General features: G+C 43.5%; 2 protein-coding genes across 6 annotated transcripts; both read left to right on the forward strand.

The window, feature by feature from the left end:
* Positions 1-115: 115 nt before the first annotated feature.
* LOC124186869 (steroid receptor RNA activator 1-like) lies at positions 116-1661 on the forward strand. Its single transcript, XM_046578943.1, has 3 exons — positions 116-320; positions 645-1115; positions 1202-1661. The coding sequence occupies exons 1-3, from the start codon at positions 299-301 to the stop codon at positions 1414-1416; spliced, it is 708 nt and encodes a 235-aa protein (XP_046434899.1). The 5' UTR covers positions 116-298; the 3' UTR covers positions 1417-1661.
* A 968-nt stretch (positions 1662-2629) lies between these two features.
* On the forward strand, positions 2630-10687 carry LOC124186862 (relaxin receptor 1). Of its 5 annotated transcripts, none has more exons than XM_046578923.1 (21): positions 2630-2835; positions 4983-5102; positions 5180-5248; positions 5322-5436; positions 5554-5625; positions 5705-5776; positions 5856-5999; positions 6527-6595; positions 6680-6751; positions 6842-6913; positions 6999-7070; positions 7632-7733; positions 7827-7898; positions 7967-8037; positions 8175-8336; positions 8403-8548; positions 8628-8778; positions 9323-9452; positions 9537-9727; positions 10034-10186; positions 10306-10687. In XM_046578923.1, exons 1-21 carry the CDS (start codon positions 2748-2750, stop codon positions 10455-10457), a joined length of 2295 nt encoding a protein of 764 aa, XP_046434879.1. In that variant the 5' UTR covers positions 2630-2747; the 3' UTR covers positions 10458-10687. The 5 variants fall into 5 exon arrangements, with proteins under 5 accessions (XP_046434879.1, XP_046434880.1, XP_046434881.1 ...); XM_046578924.1 differs by having other exon boundaries at positions 7662-7733; XM_046578925.1 differs by lacking the exons at positions 6527-6595; positions 6680-6751.
* The last annotated feature ends 10320 nt before the right edge of the window (positions 10688-21007 follow it).

The following is a 21007-nucleotide window of genomic DNA, read 5'->3' on the forward strand; positions in this document are numbered from 1 at the left end:
AACATTCGTCCGATACGCTGGCGACCTAGTCAGCTGTACGATACTGCGTCGGTATGGTACTGCGCATGTCTCATTAGAGAGAGAAGAAAGATCTGTGAGATCAGTGGTTAGAATCCTCTTTCTCTTTCCAACAGCGAGACACTTTGACACTTGTGTACATACGGTACATACGCATGCATACGCATACATACCGTGGCAAGTGGCATGTGCGTGCAACTGGCATCTATTGCCACTCATCCAGTATCGCATCTTTTGGCCAATCTCTGCCGGTGTCCGCTGTCGATCAACTTTTGCAAAAATGGACAAAAAACCCACCGCAGGTAAGGTATTCACGCCGGTAGAATTACATCCGAGCTATTTCACCAATCACAACGCAAACACAGTCGACGACATAACCAAAATGACGACCACTCTGGAATTTCATACCTACCCAGCTGTGTGATAGAGCAGCCTGCTGTTTGTCTAATTCTTATCTACTTAATTTCTAACTCTACGACAATACCCATTCTGGGTTACGATTAGATTAGAAATCGTTGCTAGTGTTGGCATAGTATCGATTGATAATTGTCTCATTGATTGCACCTGGGTTGACAGAGATCGAACATTTACAGAACCCTTTGTAATCCTCACCCATCTTTCTGCAGGTGAACCAATTCCAATATCTACACAAAAGTCTCTAACGTCTTCGCACGATCCTGGGTGGAATGATCCGCCGAAATGGGCCTATTCCCAGTCCCCGACTACGTCTTCCAGTCCGACGAAGAGAATTCTGAATAAAAGAGTAGCCTTCCCACTGGGTTCCACTCCCCCGACGTCCAGTTTTGACTCTAATCAGCCACTGAATCCCCCACCTGCAAACCTTCCTCCGCCTCCTTTGACTGCGAGAAGATTGAGCGCAGGACCTCCTCCGACGACTGTGGCATTTTTTACTGGAATCGACAAAGAGCAAGCCCTGACCGAGTCACTGGACAACTTTGAGAAGGTGATAAATGAGAATGAGGAACTTAAAGGCGAAGGAGATGAAATTAGGCGGAGATTGAACATCATGAAAACCGCCTGGGTAGAAGATAAACTCGGTGAAAGTATCCGGCATAGTATTCTCGAACTATCCAATGGTTGGGTATATTTTTCGAACAGATTACAATTCGCATACTAGCTGCTCCATTCGTTCAATAATACTAATCTTTGTGATATTTTTCAGCATTGAGAAAAAAAGACGTCGACAATGCGGACAAAATTCACGTGTCTTTGATGATGGATCACACAGCGTTGTGCAGTTCGTGGATTCCTGGTATCAGACACATGATATTAGCCGAGCGGGAAAAACACCTTAAACGCAAACCATCGGCGGACGAAAATTCGAGCCCCCTTCTTTTCCCCTGTGAAATTGCTCCTGACACCCAGCCGGCGCAATGAAAATTTTAACCAAATAGGACGTTGAAAACCGCATATGTATACATCTGATGACGCATATTATCGTTATTTTAGGATGAATTTATCACTGTCGAAGTATTTATTACCGGCGGCAAGATCATTTTGCATATTCCTTAAACTAGTTACAAGATGTATTAAACGCGCATGGCGCACCAAGACTGTGATTTGGTAGAATGCGAGGTGATTATTGTTTGAATATCAGTAAATATACAGTACCACAAATTGAATGCACTAATTCTTTTCCACTTCCATATCATAGAATCTCCAAATTTTATCATTCAGTTAATATGATTCGTATAGAATTTGCACAATCTGTAGTTGCGAGTTAAATGTTGCGTACGATCCACTTCATATGCAGAAATTTACGAAAGCACCGATTCCACTGTTTCGGTGGAGATAAAAAGAATAAATCATTTTTACTGTATGGAATTCATATTCGCCATGGATAATACATACACGCCAGGGTGGTCCTTATTTGGGGGTCGAAAGAATTTTCATTGGGATGCCCCCCAGATTTGTTCCACGTCATTATAAAAAAATCTGTGTAAAGTTTCAAACCTCCACGTCAACTGGAAGGCGTGCTCTAAGCTCCAAAAGTTTTAAATCTAAAATGCATATAGTTGTTGTAACCAGTTATTTCGTTTTGTATGAGTTTGGTATAAATTGAGGGACCGATTTGAAACTTGGTAAAGTTGTTGCTTATACTGATAGGAATAAACTCTGAAAATTTCGAAATTTCGTCACGTATTTCACATTCAAAGCTTTCGGAGCTTAAGAGACACGTTTTCCAGTCGACGTAGAGGCTTGAAATTTTGCACAGATTTTTTTGTATTGATTTGGAACAGATCTAAGGGGCGTCGCAATGAAAATTCCTCTGACCGCCAAATAAGGACCACCCTAATATACACATCATCATCACGACATGATAACAACGATGATGTCTCCGGCATCCTCGAATCCCGAATTTCACTCAAAAGCTCGAGAATAATTTACTTGTTCTTCCGTCCCCTTTCCTGATAGATATTTTTTCGCCACGAATTATCACAGCTAACGGTGTGTCAAGATAGTATTACCGCATTCGATTGAAATGACCTTTGAACTTTTTCCTGGGGCGGTTAAACGCATCACTGTGATTTGAAGCAGCGCGTGTGTCGAAGCGCTGAACCGTCAGAGCTTGCGAATGCAAGCTGCAGTTGCGAGGATATCGGCGCACGGCGCGGACTTCGACAAGGGCCGCTTTATTTCAAAGAGGATTCCTCCCTCAGCAAGGAGCCCGTTTTCCATAAAACTACGCTCCTGCCATCGGCTTCGAAATGAAGTACAAACACATCGCCAAAGTTGGCGTGTCTCTGATATCTTTTCTCATTATCCTGTCCGGTTTGATGTATTACTTCAGTCAAGGTACGTTCTCAGACAATTTTTCTTGTTTTCTGACAATCCACATCCCACGTACCGAACGAATGCTACGTTCGGCGAGTTGTAAAGTGTGCAAAAAAGAAAATGTGATGTTTGTATTTGCAAGTGAAAAGGTCTTCAAAGCCTTCCGAAAATATTACAACGTTTCTCATCTATTTTTAGTGAAATTCAAAGATTTGAAAAAATATTCAGTGGACTTTCGAAAAATTTGAATGATCTTCTTCCACATTCTCCCCGAACTTTTCTCAAATTCAATTCAAAATGGTTTTTTTGATTTTCCACTATTCATCATCTTTTTTCAAATTCTTAGAAAGTTCACTAAAAATTTGGAGTGCAGTTTCTAAATTTGACTTAAAAAAAAATTTTCCTTAATTTTTGCTGCGAGTTTTCTCACCAGAATTTAGTTAGGTTTTTTCTGTATTTTGGCGAAAGACTCAGCCAATTAGTCGATAAATCATGACCATAAACTTTGAACCATATTTCGCATTCTTCGACACGCTCGGATTGTAATTAAAAGCGAAACTTACATCTTCGCGGAGACAAAAGCTTACTGCACTAATGCGATTAACATTTTAATGACTTTGCTGTCCAATTACCGTTTGATCTGTTCGTCAGATATGATGTACCGAATTGGTATTCGTGTAGAATTACACATTTTGCGTGCTGTTTAAAATTAGAAATTTGAATTGGTTGATTTGAAAATTTGTCAATCTTTTGCTATTTGATCGCCTGCAATTTATTTTTGCTGGCAGCACCTCCTAACTGCCGTACAAACAAATTGCAATTTACACGCAAAATTACCTATGAACTGTGAGGGAAATAATATATGAGCAGACAATCACAGAATTACGCTTATTGTAATGACGCGGGTTCTTTTCCAGTGAAATACGCGTGTAAACAAATTATTAATCTCGTGGTCAGAAAGGCGAATAACATACTTGACATTTTGCTCGAGTTATATCCGGATCCTTTCAGATTTATACTGTTCGTTAACAATCCGTTGGCATTCTCTTACAATTAGTTGGAATTTATCGTCGGATACGTAACATAAAAAGAGTAACCGCCACGCAAACACTTTTACGCATTACAAGTTTACGATCAGCCTCAAACGTAATTGTGTAAAACTTGTTGATAGTTTTTCCCTCCGATAATGGTGATAATATGCGTTCTACCGTCGAAGTAGTGAATTCATTGCGACGACCACCTACCAACGAATAATTTCCATCAGCGGACGTTATTGATTATGCATCGATAGCACGGCTACTACAATTACAAACGGTCGAGGAAATGTAGTCAATTTCAATTTCAAGGTGATAAATAATCAACAATGTCACGATTGCGCGCATTTTCAAGAGCAAATGCCAAAGGTGAAATTGCCAAGGCGCAACTGCACAACGTATCGACTTTTGAAAATAGAAATTAACGATCGTTTCCTTGTTATAAATAAGGTTGAGCAGCCTCGGATCGAGTTCAGCGTGGAATATGATCGTATATAAAAGTTGAAAAGATAAATAATAAAAATCTCTTACATTGTACGTGCCAAGGTACGACTCGTCAATGAATCAATATTAATAAAGATCAGTTGACATCTCGCGGTTCGCACTCGTCAAAGAATCAAATCTTCCCCTCTCCGAAACTATTACCTCCGCAGAATATGAATGACGGCCATAAAAATTGTAAGAGTGCCTTAAGGACGGGGGTATACAGCTTGGTCGGTCTCAAATCCTACGTATTTTTAGAAGTTTCTTTTAAAAATTAAATTGAAAACCCTAAGAGCAATTTGTGTTTCAGGGCTTTACTACTTATAGGTTTACTTACACGAGCCATACCGTCATCTCGTTAATAATTTTGATGAAAAAATTGCAAAATATTCTTGCAACTATAAATAATAAAGCCTTCAAATTCAACTTGCTGTGAGTGTTCGCATAAAAAAAAAAAGAAAAACTCAAGTAGGTATGATTTAAACCGTCCAAGCTGTACCCCCCCCCTCTTAACTCGTCTTACAGCGTGTCATGAATGGTAACGTGCATTAATTAAGGTATCTCGAGAATAAATAATTCAATATTTCCCAACAACTCGGCCACGAAACTTGAAAGTAGAAAGGCAAGACCGAAATCTTTAATTATTCGCAGACGAATGTCCGAGGGGGACGTTTCCCTGCGCCAACAGTACCGTCTGCATTGCTCAGCGCGAGTGGTGCGACAAAGTACCAAACTGCCCGTACGGGGACGACGAGAACGAGGACGAATGCTGTGAGTTTGAGTTGAAGCCTGGAGGTATATTGGTACTAATATAAAATTATTCTCTTTTTGTTTGCGCAATTTTGCAGTCGATTCGAACGGAAGTTGGGACTTTTTCTACTCGTACGCAATGAGCTCGGGCATCGAACTGACCTGCGGTAATTTGAGAAACGGTTATCGAACCAGATTTAACGCTTTTGGATATCTTCAACTCGTCTTTCTTCATTCTAGAAAGTTTTCAACCACCAAAAAAATGCCATCGTGGGAGAACGGCGTGTCAAGTGACGTGCGTCGGAGCAGGACTAACAAGGATTCCGGAGAACATGACTTCGAACTTGACTAGCATTTGAGTGATTTAAGATAGACTCATAGTTTAAAAGATTTCTGTTACGACTAGGATGAAATAGAGAAAAATTTACCGTGTCAAATAGCACCGCGTCTTATTTGCAAAATCACTTTACAGAGTCCTGACGAACAACTCGCTGAGCACGATAGGAAAGAATGCATTGGTTTCCTACGGACGGCTAACGACGCTGTGAGTCGATTCTCTGTAAGGAATATTTTTTCTCATACTCAATTGCTTTCGATAAGATTCGGGATGCGTTTGATTCCAGGTTGATGGACGACGACGAGATAGCGCAGATTGAGCCGGGCGCCTTCGAGAATCAGAAAAATCTGGTGTGGCTGTAAGTGCAATTTTATCCAAGATAGGGCTGAGTGGGAGGTGCCACCCTTACGCAATAACTGGAAAGTAACCGTTCGCAGGACTCTGTTGAACAATAAGCTCACCGAGCTTCGCAGAGGACATTTCACCGGGCTGGAATCCCTCAAGATGCTCCTTGTCGAAGGAAACCGCATCGAGTACGCCGATCTCACCGATTTCGAGAACCAAACTTCCGTGGGATGGATGTGAGATCGCAAAATTTTCTCACTTTAATTTGCAGCCTCAAAGTTACATCATGTCTTTGCCAATAAGTGACAGCGTTTTGAGAACGCATCGAGTATTTCTCGTCAAACGTCCGAGTAACTTGTCTGCAATTTCGCGTATAACACAAATTGCACTCACAGACGTATGCGAATAATCGTGGGGGTGGTTGATGCAAATTGAGAACGCGTATCCTGTTACGCGGAGACGGAAAATTCTTGCAATCAGGGAAATTGTAGTGAATTAGAAACGCGGCCCGGTATATCGCTTCGTTCCGCTCGCAAATTCTCACTTTGCACACGATGTAAGAACACGTTATACGAACGAAGTAGTGGCCGCGCGCATTTCCCAGGTTGCATCTATTTGTGTACGGATTGCACAACGAGAGATTCGAGTTTGCTCCAATCTTGAGAGTGTAGCTTGTCGGGCTGTTTGGAAAAAGTAGATCGCTTAAAGCATAGATATTGTACGGTATTGTACTCAAATGTATGACGACTGAAATCTTTTACAGCGGATTAAACAGAAACAATATTTGTTCGAGCTGCTTGAAGCTCCCTTACATGCCACGTTTGAAGGAACTGTAAGTTTATCTACGTAAACGATTTCGCACTGTAATTCCTCGATCAGCCGTCAATTACTCTCTGAAATTCATATACCGCTGTAGGTACTTGGAAATGAACAGAATCGATGAAATCTCGGAAGATTTGCTATCCGGATTGCCAGGTCTGACCGGATTGTACGTATCACATGCTCAATCGTGATTCGGTATCGCGGAATTGTGCAGATGGAAAAATTTCAGTTATCCGCAGTACACTTTTTTTCGCAGGAGCCTGAAGAACAACGAAATTCGCACGATACGTAAGAACGCGTTTAAGAACCAGCAGAATCTCGTTGAACTGTGAGTTTTCTCTCACTTCACGCAGCAGGCAATTCATAAGTGTGTCGAATTCAGTCGAAAATGTAACTTTTTGTAATTTTTCCAGCAACTTGGCATACAACGTGATAATTACCCTTTCACCGCATATATTTCTTCCGTTGGAAAAACTGCGGAAATTGTAAGTATCGCACTGTGATCGTTCTCCTCGTTAACTCAGGTCTGCCAAAAAATATTTTATGTGATCCGCATGGTATGTTTTTGGCAAATATTATGTTTTCGAGTCCGATGGATCCAAAATTAAATTCCATTTCCCCCAATGACGTACGGTATTTTTGCAAAATACAAGGGTGTTTGCATGAAAAAACAGCCTAACAATAATGAAAAAACTACCGTTTCATCATAACGAACTGAAGAATATTTCTTATAAAATGAAACAAACAATTCCTTCGTGAAATGACCAGGCTAGGCGCGTGATTATTGCAAAGAGTATCTCCACTAATCCCGATCCCACATACGTACCACTGCACGATCACGGTGTAATCTCGATACGTGCTTCGGCGTTGCAACAATTGTTTGCTCCCGTCGACCTGCACCTACGTATCGTAAATTCAACACACGTTTTCCCTTCCTCTCGAAAATATCACGTATCGCCTTGCCTGACGGGAAATACTTGCGTTCCGGATTTTCCACTCTATGCAAAGGGCAAGAAATATAACTGAATGTCACGGATAATCCCCAGTTGTCGAGTACGATCCTTTTCGCTTCACAGGATCCTGGGCTTCAACCCGATCGAGAATCTGGGCATAGACGTTCTGAATCCCTTGCAGGATCTTCGATCCCTGTAAGATACGTTATTTTTTTTTATTCATTTTAAACTTATCGACTTACAACTTGAGATACGTTCACAGACTGACATGGTATTTGTTTTGCACAGGGACCTTCAAGAAATCGAAATCGATAACATGGACAAGAACGTATTTTCAATGTTACCGAATTTGTCATTCGTGTGAGTTTATACACAGCCAATCCTGGACCGAAATTTTATTCTTCTCATTCTCTGTCCCATCTTTGCAGATATTTCAAGAAATTTCACTACTGCACAACCTACGCGCCACAAGTTCAAGTTTGCCTGCCCCGAAGCGACGGTAGAAAATAGTAGTTTACTATTTTTCCTAACCGAGTGCGCGAACTCTGACTTTGCGCACCCGGTTAGAAAAACGATATTCCAATTCCCACAACCCGAACGTTTGAAAAATCTAACTAATCTTCAAACGAAACACAGGAGTATCTTCCCTGTCTGATCTTCTGGGTAAGCCTCTCCTGCGGGCTGCGGTCTGGGGCATATCCTGTGTCACGTGTTTGGGGAACGCGCTGGTCCTTTGGGGGCGACTAACGGCTAGAGATGAGAATCGGGTGCTCAGTATAATGATCAGAAATTTGGCAGGTGAATATCGTTTCGACAACGTTCCCACTTTGTTCATCGCTCGACCCTCACACCTGATTATTTCAGTCTCCGACATGCTGATGGGAGTTTACTTGTTGACGATCGCTGCGAAGGATTTGCAGTACCGCGACGTCTACAACGTGATGGCAAACGACTGGATGAGTTCCTGGGGCTGCACGATAGTCGGAGCTCTTGCGATGATCTCCTCCGAGGTTTGGACGCAAGCTTACCGTCGATTTATCATTGTTTAAATAATTACACGTCGCGTGATCGTTATTGGACAATTTCAAGGTCTCGGTTCTGATTCTGTCGTTCATGTCGGTGGAGAGATTCGTACTGATCGCATCGCCTCTGAAGATCAATCGACCATTGACAGCACGGAATGCCTATTCGTCGATGATAGTGATCTGGGTGGTCGGCGTCATCGTTGCTCTAATACCGAGTAAGCGATTTAGTATCTCGTGTTTGTTGAACCGAAAAGATTCACGTAATAATTAGAGAATCGTCATGTAAACCCCACAGAGGTAATCGGTGTTACTTGTTCGTCGCTTGGTACGGAAACTTGAAAAAACTAACGATATAAAATCCTAGAAACGCGATTAAATAGAATATATACTCTGTGATAAGTGAACATCCTTATAAGTATTTATCACATTGTAGTTTGGTGAGATTTAATGATCAAATTATACCGAATTCATTGACTCAATTTTCATTCAACTTTCGGTATTTAAGGTTTTGAGTTCAATTGGAAGTCTATTGTAATCGCATATCGCTCTCGCATAACTATTTTCAATACTGACTCTGTTAGATCTATGCGGCAGGGAGATACTTTTATTCCTAGTTATACTATTTCAGCTTGGAAATTTGACCTTCAATGTATTATAATGATATTTCAAAGATTCGTGCGAGAAGAGCTGCTGCAAATTCAAAGGTTTGTCATTGATGTTGAATTCATTTAATTCACGACGATGATCTTCAATTATTAGTTATACACTGGAGAAGTAGCACGAGGTTCTACGGGGCGAACGGTATGTGTTTTCCTCTGCACATCGACAACCCCTTTCTCGTCGGCTGGGAATATTCGGCGTTCGTATTTCTTGGGATGAATTTCTTCGGGTGAGCTTTCAGCCGTTGTACATCTTTGTACCTCGTGTGCTTTTCTGCAAAACCTTCACGCGACCTTTCCCGCACAATCCGCAGACTCGTCGTCATCTTCTACGTCTACACGGGTATGTTTGCGAGCATTTGGAGAACGAGACACGCGACCCCCCTTGCTGTCGGCGACTCGGAATTCGCTCTGAGGTTCTTTTTGATCGTGCTGACCGACGCTGCTTGCTGGGTACCGATCATCGTCCTCAAAATCGTGGCTATGACCAAGTACCCGGTACCACGTGAGTGAATATAATAACACCAGCGGAGAGAATGAAAGAGCAGATTAAGTTTTTCATTTATGTAAATTTTCGTACATCAGTTTTATTATTAGAATCACATTTGTGACGAAAAATATAACCGACTTGGGCATTTTTTACAAAAAAGCCTTCACGCGTCCCTCTTTTTTACGGTTTTCACTGAAATCTGCTCTTTTGTCTTCCTCGTGTTGGAAACAAGGGTCACATTTCATTAGCTGATAACTTTCAAGCGGTAAGAAAGTGCAATTCGGCAATCCATAAATCTATTTTTTCCTTTATTGTTTTCAGCGGATCTTCACGCCTGGGTCGTCATATTTATTCTTCCGGTAAACAGCGCAGTGAATCCTTTGCTCTACACATTTACGACACCGAAGTTTCGCGAGCGTTTAGCCGAGGGCTGGTTTGGACGGATTCGAAACATTGTCAGCAGAAGACAGTCCGGTATTTTTGATGAAATATAGTTTTACATGTCGTTAGTTTTTTTTTTTTTCTTCATTTCTAATCACGTTCATACTTATAAAGATTCTCAACCGATTGCTACTTCCTCTCTTATTATCCAGATACGCAGATTTCAAGATCCTCTAGTAACAAAAATGTAATCCTGGTTTTGTCAACGGATCATAGAGAGTCGATTGGCACCCAAGGGATTCGCTACTCGACGCCATTCAACGACGAGGGGTGCAAGAAAAAACTTGACGATCACTCGTTTTGAGCGAGCGATGGACAACGAATACATTACGATATTACTATTACGATTACAATTTTTGTCGTTGCTTTTATCCCATCGTGGACAGTGTGAGCGATATTTTATCTTTTCATACGCGGCACAGCTTCAAGTCGAGGCGGTTCAAATTATTCGAATTTATCATGGATGTTAAGTGACTTTTGTAATTGAAAAATTTTATAATTTTTGAATCGACTATGAAATTCTGCTACAATTTATTTTCAATATTTTTATTTATTCCTTTTAGACCGCTGCTGTCAAGAGATTAAGGATTTTCGAGAGTTCTCGTTTTCCGCAAATCTGCATAATCCAAAAATGTCCTTTCGACCATCTCTGTTGTCTTAAGGTGAAGATTCACGTATTCCGATGATCAAATGTTTCAAAGTGAAATTCAAATTTGCTCTTCTTAAGACTTGTGGTGATCATCGACGTATAGTTACAAAATCTGCAACAATACTCGTGTCAGTATGATATGCACCGTGTACCTTGGAGTAAAAAATTGCTTTCAAAACTTAATTCCGTTACATCGTTTGTACAGAAATTCTTTTCGCGGAACAACTTGCGGGTAATTCGTATGAATTCTCGGAAGACGCGCCACTTCTCTGCAGTTCTCACCGATCGGTGGCGCTATCCTTGACAAAACCCGCAACTGAAATCCTCAGTTAAACATTCAAGCCCGCTTCTCAAGACTACACAAGACAACGCAATCGATTATCCTTCCGGATAAAACTTCGATTATCACCTATATTATATTGTATATTTTTTTTTTCTGTGACGTCAAATTTTCTTCATAATTGACATCTGTCCCTGGTTCTGGTTTCGCTAATCGACATCAAACTGTTTTTCATTCCGTGTAAAAGGAGCTTTCGGCCGATATAGTTGCCCTCCAGCAATCCACACTGTATTTCGATTCAGCGATGCAGGGAGTGGCTCAGACCGCGGACTTGCGACCATTGTACACTCGGCCACGCATACAGACGAGGCGTATAACGCGTAACGTGTTATTTACGACGAGCACCCAGTCGGAAGGTCCCGTTAAACTCTTCACCACTTCCAAATTCCCCGAGGCTCCCAGAGTTCGAATTTTACCGCGCGTACCTGCCACTGATATGATTTAGTAGTAGGTATACCATTTCGTCTTACTTTTCTTTTTCGTTTGTTTTATTGTCCGAATAGCCCCGACGTCGACGTGACGTATCGATGGACCAGGCTTGTCCGAGTGGGAAAATTAAAAACTAAAACTGCCAGGGGACAATCCGGCATTACGCCCTGCGAGCAACTCTTCGTACCGTACATAATAACGAGGTGGTTACGATTTCTTGCGATTGTTAGAAAGTACCTGCGAAAATGAAACTGCAGGCCCGCCTTCCGTCCACCACGGGTTTATCCTTACGCGATTGTAGCGTTGCAGGCGCGGAGTGCCGAAAAGAGAAAAATCATCGCAGGAAAGCGTATCGCTTCCGGATGTAATCGGAGATCGTGCAGTTTCATCCGTTGAGTGTCGCGCCACAGAGGATCGGGAACGATTTCTCGTCTCGGGTAAAAAAAGAGAAAGAAAAGAAATTCGACGAAAGGCGTAATCCGTGTGACAAATAATTGCACTCCTGGAACAAATTTGACCGAATGCGTACTCCGGTCGAGGCGGAAAGTCGGAAATCAGCTTCGGATAAAGCTCGCGTGTAATCTACGGCATACCGATAGATACAGGCACACGCCCACCAGCGTACGATCGATCGACGTAATTAGCTAATGGAATCGACGGTGAAGGTACCGGGGGATTGCGACACACAGCCTTCGAAGGTCTTCGGAGTTTCCCACAGTTGGTAAAAGTCACGCTTACCACGCGGTGTAATATCCGCGAATTCGAGGCGCGCCTCTGATCCCTTGGCCGCCTCCGCAGACCCCGGTGTAATGCAAAGGCGGCACGGATTTACGTACCCCGCGTGGATACGTAGGTACGTACATACCTACGTACCTCATACGCGGCTAGGTACGTGCTTATATATGAACCAATTAATAATATTTATGCGTCGCTCCCGGCTAAACTCCCCATCTAACTGAGCTATATCACAGATTTACGATCCCTGCGGAGTACGCGAGGCTGTCGGGACGCGGTGCCATTGTACCTAGACGTGTGTAATATAATAATACGCAGGTATTATACTGGTGTAAGCCGAGGAATGAGTTATCCCCGAGGCGTACTAAGATTACCGTTTTAACGACGACCTCTTAACATACGTCGCGTGTACTCAAGGTGAGGCGTATGTATTATTTTAATCGCCAACTGTACGTACAATTTTTTCGTCTCCCTTTTCTCCCTTCTCCTTTATTCGCTCCGATATACAAGCTACAAATTGCTGCTTATTAATTTTCTTGACTTTTTACTAGATTCCTTTCCCTCCTCCTCCTCCCCCTCCTCCTCCTCGCCCTCGCGCAGCCAGCCATGTACTCTAAATCTTGCTAAGACCGTAATGGACGTTCTGATAAATCGCTTCGCGTCGTTATTAATTGCTAATTATTTATGTGGAGGTAATTCCACGTAGGGGTGATTTACGCACAGCACCGGCCGGTGCCCGCCGCTTGGATTATCAAGTCCCGTGTCTCGTGATTTCGCGTTCCAACCGCAGAGGATCAAAATGATATGTAACGCGCGCGTTGTACGTACGTTGTACCCAGATGAAGAGACGTACCCGTCTCAGGACTCCGACGTTTGTGAAATTCGCTCGCGGTTACATGCCGCATACGTTACACTTACAGAGTGGTCACCTGAATCCGTGCCACGCGGATGATCTATGCCTTGTTAAGGACCGATTATCGCTTCTCTTCGCAACCGCAACGCGATGGCAGGATCGGTACAATCTCGACAGCTAAACACGCCTTTCACTTTCATCTCTAGAGTTCGGGATGCTGGCCCGATACTCTTCGCGTTTCAGACGAACGAGGAACGGAAAAGAAGGAATCCAAGAAAGCCGAGTTGTTCGTCAGACGTTGAGAATCGCATGAAAGCTGATTTCAATAGTCGAGAGCGTCGAGAAACGAAACTGCGGAAAAAGGGAACGCAACGTCATCGCTAAAATAATTCGGAATTGGGCGCCTGCGGAGCTTTTCAAATTCGGAACGTCTACACCGCCCCTCGCCAAAATATCGCCAACAGATGTTGTGGTCCAGGGAAATCTACGTGGCAAACGCGTTTACTCAGCCAGGTGTCCTTGACTTGGACTAGGTGACTTGATCAACTTTTTCAGCGAATCGAACGGCGTTCACTTCGACCGTGATTCAAGTCGTCACGATCCAGCCAATACCACACGTCGAACTGGCTTCAGGATTACTCGATTGGAACGTTGGTATTTTTTTCCCCCTTTAAATAGGTAGAAAAGGCATGACACCTCACGCGTTTGAATAATCGCGCGGCACACTCGGCTAATCGTAATTACCGAGTAACAACAAGTTCTTTTGGAAGCCTCACACGAAAGCTCCCCGGGCAAAAACTCGGCGTCAGTTTCGAAAGCTCCGGGCTTGAAAGAGTCAAAAATGCGGACCTTCGTGTTCGGTAATATACACGGAGCATGCGTCACTCTCCACCGATCGTTAATCTCTCTCGGAAATGTCAGCATAAATTTACCGGGGACTCTAATACCGCGTGTGCAGCAGCCACACGCGGCAGACGTGCGGACGTTCCGCTGATCGTATTTTGTACCTACGCAACGTACACCAATCACTTCGCGTTGCACGACGATCGTTGGAATAACTAGAAAAGGCTCAACAAGCCTCGCAATCCTCACCCTCGCTAATCCGTGGAGGCGTGGAAATAGAAGTGAACACTTGCTGACGCCACGCGATACGACATAGGTAATGAAACAAAAGAATACTCGCTACTTGCCAGTAAAAAAAAACAATGTACCTGCAAACAAAAGATGAGAATTACCTTTAAACCACCTTCCACTATCGCATACGTTTGTATTATCGCTCCACTCGCTTTCAAGCTATCTTGATATTTCAGTTTTCTGACCTCTTCTCTTACGAGCTTTCAGTGTCTGAATTTTTCCCTCGCAAACATCGTTGGATAAAATTTTATTGCATAAAATTTTCAAAGAGACTTACATCGGAGCCGTCTGTAGGTGTCTTTACTTCTCTGAAAAGGTTAGCTTTAGTTTTTCGCGAGTTTCACTAGCGCTTTCCGTAAAATCGGCGCGTCTGCTCATAATATAAAGAATTGAAATCCGATTTGCGTCCAGTCGTTCGGTCGAATCCCTATTTTTGATGAAATACGGGTGGAGGGGAGCTGCGTCTTCGTGGATCTTTGCACTCGACGAGATTTCTGTTTCATTGTTTTTTTTTGTTAACGAGAAAACATACCTACATTAATGTACCTCGGGTGTATCCGATCTCATCTAGCACCTCGAAAAACGTCCTCGTCAATTTGCATCGTATTAAATCCGCCGCTTCTCTGAGAAATACAATATTTCAGACGTCTTACGTATACAACTTGACATTCGTCTCCGAATTAGCATAATGAAAGTAATTAGCTCGTTACGTCGCGAATTCTACGTCTACGAGCGGATCTTACAAGCGAATATCGGGGAAAATGCGCACCGACGAAGGTCCGCGAATCGAAGGGAACCCGATTAGTGATTGGTTCTACATCGGTCGACGTACAGGCATCGGTATCTAGCCGGAATAACAGGCGTATCCGTGTACATCTGCAATGCACGTGTAACGCGTAATACGTATCTATGCAAATCGATTTCGAGTAGGAGCACGGCAGATAATATCTCCTTTCTGCCTCCCCAGCTATATGATATTATTATTATGTCTTCTCACCTTACATCCGAGAGAACGAATGTAAAAAATTCGAATCTCGCGTGCGAATGAACGCTGACCGACCGAATGCAGCCGCGGCTCCGATGCAGCTCCCCACGATCGTAGATCCAGGTATTTTGCAACCAGCTGCATTCCGACGCATTTATAATCCATAACGTAACGCCGGTTGTAAAAACGATAACCCAGCTGCCCGTATCGAGCGCTGCCGCATGCACCGCGTAGGTATGCTCGAGGATATACGCGTGATACTACACAGGTTGTCGACCGCCCTTGGAAGTTACGCGTATATATTCCGTGCTCTAGGCAAATCGCTTTCAATTTTCCATTCGATCCCTACCGATTCAACGTTCAACGTTCAACGTTCCCACTGCATCTATCCACCAGGAGCATTCCTGAGTGAAAATTCATCGCATTTCAAGAGAGTGAAAGTTACAGAGATCGCGTCTGGTTCCGTAAACTGTGACCTCGGGAACCGTGTCTCTTTGCTACTTGTATACGTCAACTCGGGTCCGCCGTGCCCCTGCAGGGTAATTCGTATCTTTCTATTTTATCCGTTAGTTATTTTCTCTGTTGTCTGTTTGAAAAAATTTGCTTTCACAGCCTGGCGAGGTGTTAATCAATCGTGAAATCTGGTGTAAACTTTTCCGGAATTCGTCTGGAAACTCTTGAAATCTTTTGAAATCCCTGAAATCACTTGAAACATCTTCTGAAATCCCACGAAGTTTCCTGCAGTCTTTCAAAATCCCTGAAATCTTTTGAAATCCTTGTAATCTTGAAATCAGGAGTACGTCAAATCCATAAGTGATTAACCTGTCGCAGCCCGGAGACGATGGCTAATTTCTGTATTCGTTTGACGCGTGTTTGTTTTTTATTTTTCACTTTCTTATTTTTTAATTGCCAAGTTTTGTCAGACTCGCGGCAAGGTGAATTATTAATCGCGGTACGCTCGCGTATTTACTGTGTAACATCGGACCTCCGGATATCTCGGCAATTTGATCTTCGCGTATAATAAGAGCTGTTACACGTATCTACGTGCCTGTAGGCATATACCTGACGCACTTTTCTGCCCGGCTGTACTACCAAAGTGAATTATTTAATTGCTCGTCTCCGGGTAATAAGAACGCGACGCGAAAGGGTTTTGCCTCGCTCGTTTATTAACCGGTATATGTATACGTTTGAATCTCCTCTCCTCATTGCTTCGCTTTCTTTCCGTCTCACCGTCTCTCTCGCCCGTCCGCGAAGCCGGTAAGCATCGCGCGAGATGATTAAGGTGACGGTGAAAATTCAGTGAGAATTGAAACGGTCCTCCTTATACGTATACCACTGTCCGTATGCGCTGAAAATTTATGTTACTTGTAACCCCGTGCCTAGAAATACGCGGTGAATTCATTCGGTCGGAAAGAAAGACGAGACAAGAGTATATGTGTGTAATTAGTCGTGATAAGCGTGAAGTAAAGGTTGCCTTCTTCCTCGAAAAACGACACCGAGCGTCTGCCCGCCGCTTTCCTCTCGATCCTCGCACGATCGGAACCTACAGCGACCGACGTCGAGTCAGCTGACGCTAATTAGAAGCCGGGCTGGAGAAGAGTCGAGTTGACCTCGGGACCGCAGACTCGAGACTCGGTGGGCCGCTCTCCCACGATTAACCCGGGTTAAAAATAAATCCCATCGATCCAGGATCACGCGAGTTTAAGGGGGTACGTATCTTTTGTGCCTCGAAGATCGGCCGTGTTCTTCGCGAGAGGCAGCGGCATTTTACTTTTTCGACAAACGGGCCGAACAACGAGCTTGAATTACGAAACCGTAGCGCGTCGAATACACGAGTCGATTTTCAGAAAACGGAGGCAGTCGCGACGTTTCAACCCCCGGTGTTTCTTGGCCCTGTCTTGCATCGGTTTGTCGCTGCTACGCGGCAACGACTGCAATCTCTCGTGCCGGTAATGAGATATATTAACTATCGCTCACCGCGGGCAGCGCGATAACCGCGTACGACTCTGATTAATTTCAGTCGATCGTCGGTCGGACGTTGCGTCAGTTCGTTTACTGAGAAAACTTCCGTCATCGTTCCAATCAAGACCGAAGAGATAATTCCGGCTCCGCTTTCCTCGATGTCTGCGAGACTGAACGATAATTATTGCGAGAACTCGCCCGGTGCTCAGATCCAATTCCGCCTGGCTGTTTTTGCGTTTTATAACGTTCGCGAGGGGCGTGGTTGAAATTACAAATTTCGCATTTTTTGCTGGCGAGACTTGAAGGAAAAAAATCCAAACTTTGACGAAACATTAGAGTTTCGAATGCTCCGAGACCCGACGAAAAATCCCAATTCCGAATGATCCGGGATTTTTAGTCCTGTGAATTGCTGCATGGTTTGGTGAAACTTCACTACTTTGAGTCTTCTTTGTTTTGGATTCTCGATATTTTCACCCTCGGAATATTGGTCGGTTCAATTTTCGGTTTTTCCGATTTTTCACACCCACTCGTTGAGTAAACTACACTCCGTGAGTATACTTTAATTTTCGCAATTTTACTCTATCGAAACTTTATTTCTCGGAATTTTGCTCTACTTGCTTAACTTCAATTTTCGGAATTTTGTAATTCGGAACATTGAACCGTCGGGTTTCCGACCGCTCGAAACTCTGTTGTTTCCTAAAAGGAAACGTTGGAACTTTCCAAAATTCGGGTCTTCAAACCCGCGCCGTTTTCAAACATCTTATTCGGGTCGTTCGATATTGTTGAAAATTGAATTCAAATTTCGTCGCAGGAATTGTAAATTGATAAGAAACGGAACGGAAGTAACGAGGGTCCCCTGAGATTCCGATTGTGCCTTTTCGCCAAAAGTGCGCAGACGAGTCGGTACGCAATCTTTGTTGTAAATTTGCACAAGCATTACATGTAAACTGCAAAATTGGCTCAGCCAAGCCTTTGAGAAAAACAAGCTCGCGCTGCTGGATGAGTATAAACAGCTGTCTGCGCATACAAATGACCTCGACGATTAGTCACGATGATCGAGAAGACAAGGTGTACAATTACGTACATCTTCAGCTGCGAACGTGGCGATCATTTTTACCTCGAGCTCCGGAGGCGTAAGAAAAACAGAGTGAGAAAATAAAACTATAAAAAGCAGAATACTCACCTCGGGAACCATAAAAGAGGATAAAATTGTCCGCATAGCAATGTCGCGTCGTTTACTTCGCTCCGGCAATCGTACCCGAAGTTTCGACGCTATCTACGCCTTGGCTAGATGCGCGGGGGTTTCGAGCTTTGTAAGGTACACGCAGCGGCATTCGTTATCGGACAATGTTTGCACGGCACAGTTTCTGTGTGCAGAGGCCGTGACAATGACGCCTTACGACGATCCACCTTACAGAGATTCGTCTTTGCATCCTCGACTTGAACCCGGGCGTATTATATTCCGGAGGTGGAGTATGTCGGGCCTACCCTTTAAATCCGAGGACGAAAATAGGAATACCGAGAGCCTCGGGACCCGCAGGACATCCGATACTGTTTACAACGAAACGCAATACTGCACCGGCTCGGGCGAGGCAAGCCTGCATTGCCGTACAACAAGGTGCACACGGGAGATGGTTAGTGAAAAAGGCGGGTGTAACCGGGGCACGTGCGTGTCTGCGTGCAAGGATCTCTGCTTTCCTCTCGCGAGCGAGTCAACGGGCGTAAAGTGACGCGACAGCTGGAAGGTACGCGCTTTGTCTGAAACTCTCCGTCTCTTGTCATTTCCACGGTCTCGTGTCAATGCTCCGCGAATTATTATACCTACCTACGAGCTGCCCCCATTACTTTGCTCTTCGATCATCCTCCTCTGTCATACTTTTATTTTACCTTTTGACAACGGGTGTCGCGTCTCTTTTTTCCTTCTCTCGATACGCCTCGTTTCGCTTTATACCTCACTTCGTTACCTTAAGGCCGGGGATACAGTTCGAATGGTCTGAAATCCTACCTGTATTTGGGATTTTTTTTTTTTAAAGAAAATACGAACACTTTGAGCAATTCGAGTTTGAGGGCTTTTGAGGGCTAAATATAAAACTCCTACAAATAGATATGATTTTGGACCGTCAAAGGACCGTACTAAAAACCGTGAAATCCAATCCAGCAGAAAATACTGCAACAAACCAGCGTTGCAAAGGAAATTTAAAAAATATCCAGCACCGTGAGTTTGTTTGTTCATGCGTTCGTGCTGCCGGTGAACGAACGACATTCTTCCCAAGGAGCGAGCAGCATTCTTTGCGTTTGAGTCAACAGGCACAGCGAGTACCAATAACTTTCGGTCGGTAATGGATTGCGTTTATTTTTTATTTATTTATTTTTTTTTGCCGTTTTCAAAGAGATTTTTGCGCATCGCTGCCATGCATTCAGGCACAGTGACGCGGCCTCTCGACTTGGCTCGAGTCATTTAAAACCGTTTTTTTTTTTTCATGCATAAGAAAAGAAGCACGTCGCTCGGTTCGTTTTTGTCAAGTGTAAATAATCTGTGATATAATCGGGAAAAGTACTCGCTTATCTCTGTAACATGGATCTTATACGAATCATGCACCTGCTCGGAAAGAGTAATATTGTGGATCTTACATCTCCTGTGGTGAACGTGTAGACAACACTTTTTTGGAGTTCAATTTACAGCAATTTTGGCTGGATTTACAAATTCGACAATAAGAGTTACAACATGCTTATTGTCAGGAAGATCTAGCACAATTGACGTAGATTTGATTTGAGAAAAGTGCTGTCCATGTATTCACCACGCACATGTAACATCTGCATCACACGATTTCTCGCGCGCGGTGCAGAACTCGTGTGGATAGAAACCGGCGAAGTTGGCAATTTCCATCAACCAACGTGCCGAGTTATCCGGCATCAGGCAGCGTGCCACGCATGTGTCCGATAAACACGTACCAACGGAGATGATCGGGTAGGTACGCTCGAAGTTTCTTCGGTTTTGTTTGTTTGTTCGGCTCAATTCACCGCCGAGTTTACGACTCAATTCTATGCACCGAATACTACCGAGTATTTACGGCCTCGAGGATACCTCGACGTGCGTACGCGCAGGTACGACGAAAGCTCTCAATTAGTCCCGGCTCGAGGGACGAGATTTATGCGGGGCGGGATAATTTATCCAACTCAAATTTTACGACAACAGTCAATTATCCAATTTTCTTGCATGTATACCTCGGGCCGAATCCACGATATTCGCCCGACAACTTGAATCGCGAAATTTAGATCGATCGATTTCGCCCAAAGTGCACAGCGCGAGACTTCGAATCTCCTTGTCTCAACGGCATACGGTACAATAATTCCCCCCGGAACAGCGATACAGGTGGTCGGACCGCTTTGCGCCAAAAATAAGCTCGAGGAATAAAGGATTGTTGCTGGTAGAACAGAATCAGAGAGAAATAAGTCCACTGCAGGAGGTCACCGAGCTACCACAAAATATTAAACACAACTCAGTAGCGAAAATAAGCCAAAAATAATCGACGTATCGATTAATCGAATCCAATAAAATAGTCAAACACAACGCGATTCAACCGGTGAAAATTAATCGATCAATTGATTATTTTTTATTTTTTAGTAAATTTCAGTATGCAGTCTCAACAGCGGAAAAGTTGTTTTCATAATTTATTATAACTTCATTCAAAATGTTTTCCAATTTCAAGTGAAAATATTCATCAATTTTTCACTTGCTACATCAACCAGGTTTAGTAAATAAGACA

Source organism: Neodiprion fabricii, chromosome 7 (genome assembly GCF_021155785.1).
Source record: "Neodiprion fabricii isolate iyNeoFabr1 chromosome 7, iyNeoFabr1.1, whole genome shotgun sequence".
Classification (NCBI taxonomy): domain Eukaryota; kingdom Metazoa; phylum Arthropoda; class Insecta; order Hymenoptera; family Diprionidae; genus Neodiprion; species Neodiprion fabricii.

What these genes read in the sequence shown, in the direction of transcription:
- LOC124186869 (XM_046578943.1), top strand. Translation starts at nt 299, where the DNA reads ATGGACAAAAAACCCACCGCAG. An exon ending in GGACAAAAAACCCACCGCAG is followed by an intron (nt 321 to 644) that starts GTAAGGTATTCA and finishes ATCTTTCTGCAG; the next exon opens with GTGAACCAATTCCAATATCT. An exon ending in TATTCTCGAACTATCCAATG is followed by an intron (nt 1,116 to 1,201) that starts GTTGGGTATATT and finishes GATATTTTTCAG; the next exon opens with CATTGAGAAAAAAAGACGTC.
- LOC124186862 (XM_046578923.1), top strand. Translation starts at nt 2,748, where the DNA reads ATGAAGTACAAACACATCGCCAAAGTTGGCGTGTCTCTGATATCTTTT. An exon ending in GGGCATCGAACTGACCTGCG is followed by an intron (nt 5,249 to 5,321) that starts GTAATTTGAGAA and finishes TCTTCATTCTAG; the next exon opens with AAAGTTTTCAACCACCAAAA. An exon ending in ACTTCGAACTTGACTAGCAT is followed by an intron (nt 5,437 to 5,553) that starts TTGAGTGATTTA and finishes ATCACTTTACAG; the next exon opens with AGTCCTGACGAACAACTCGC.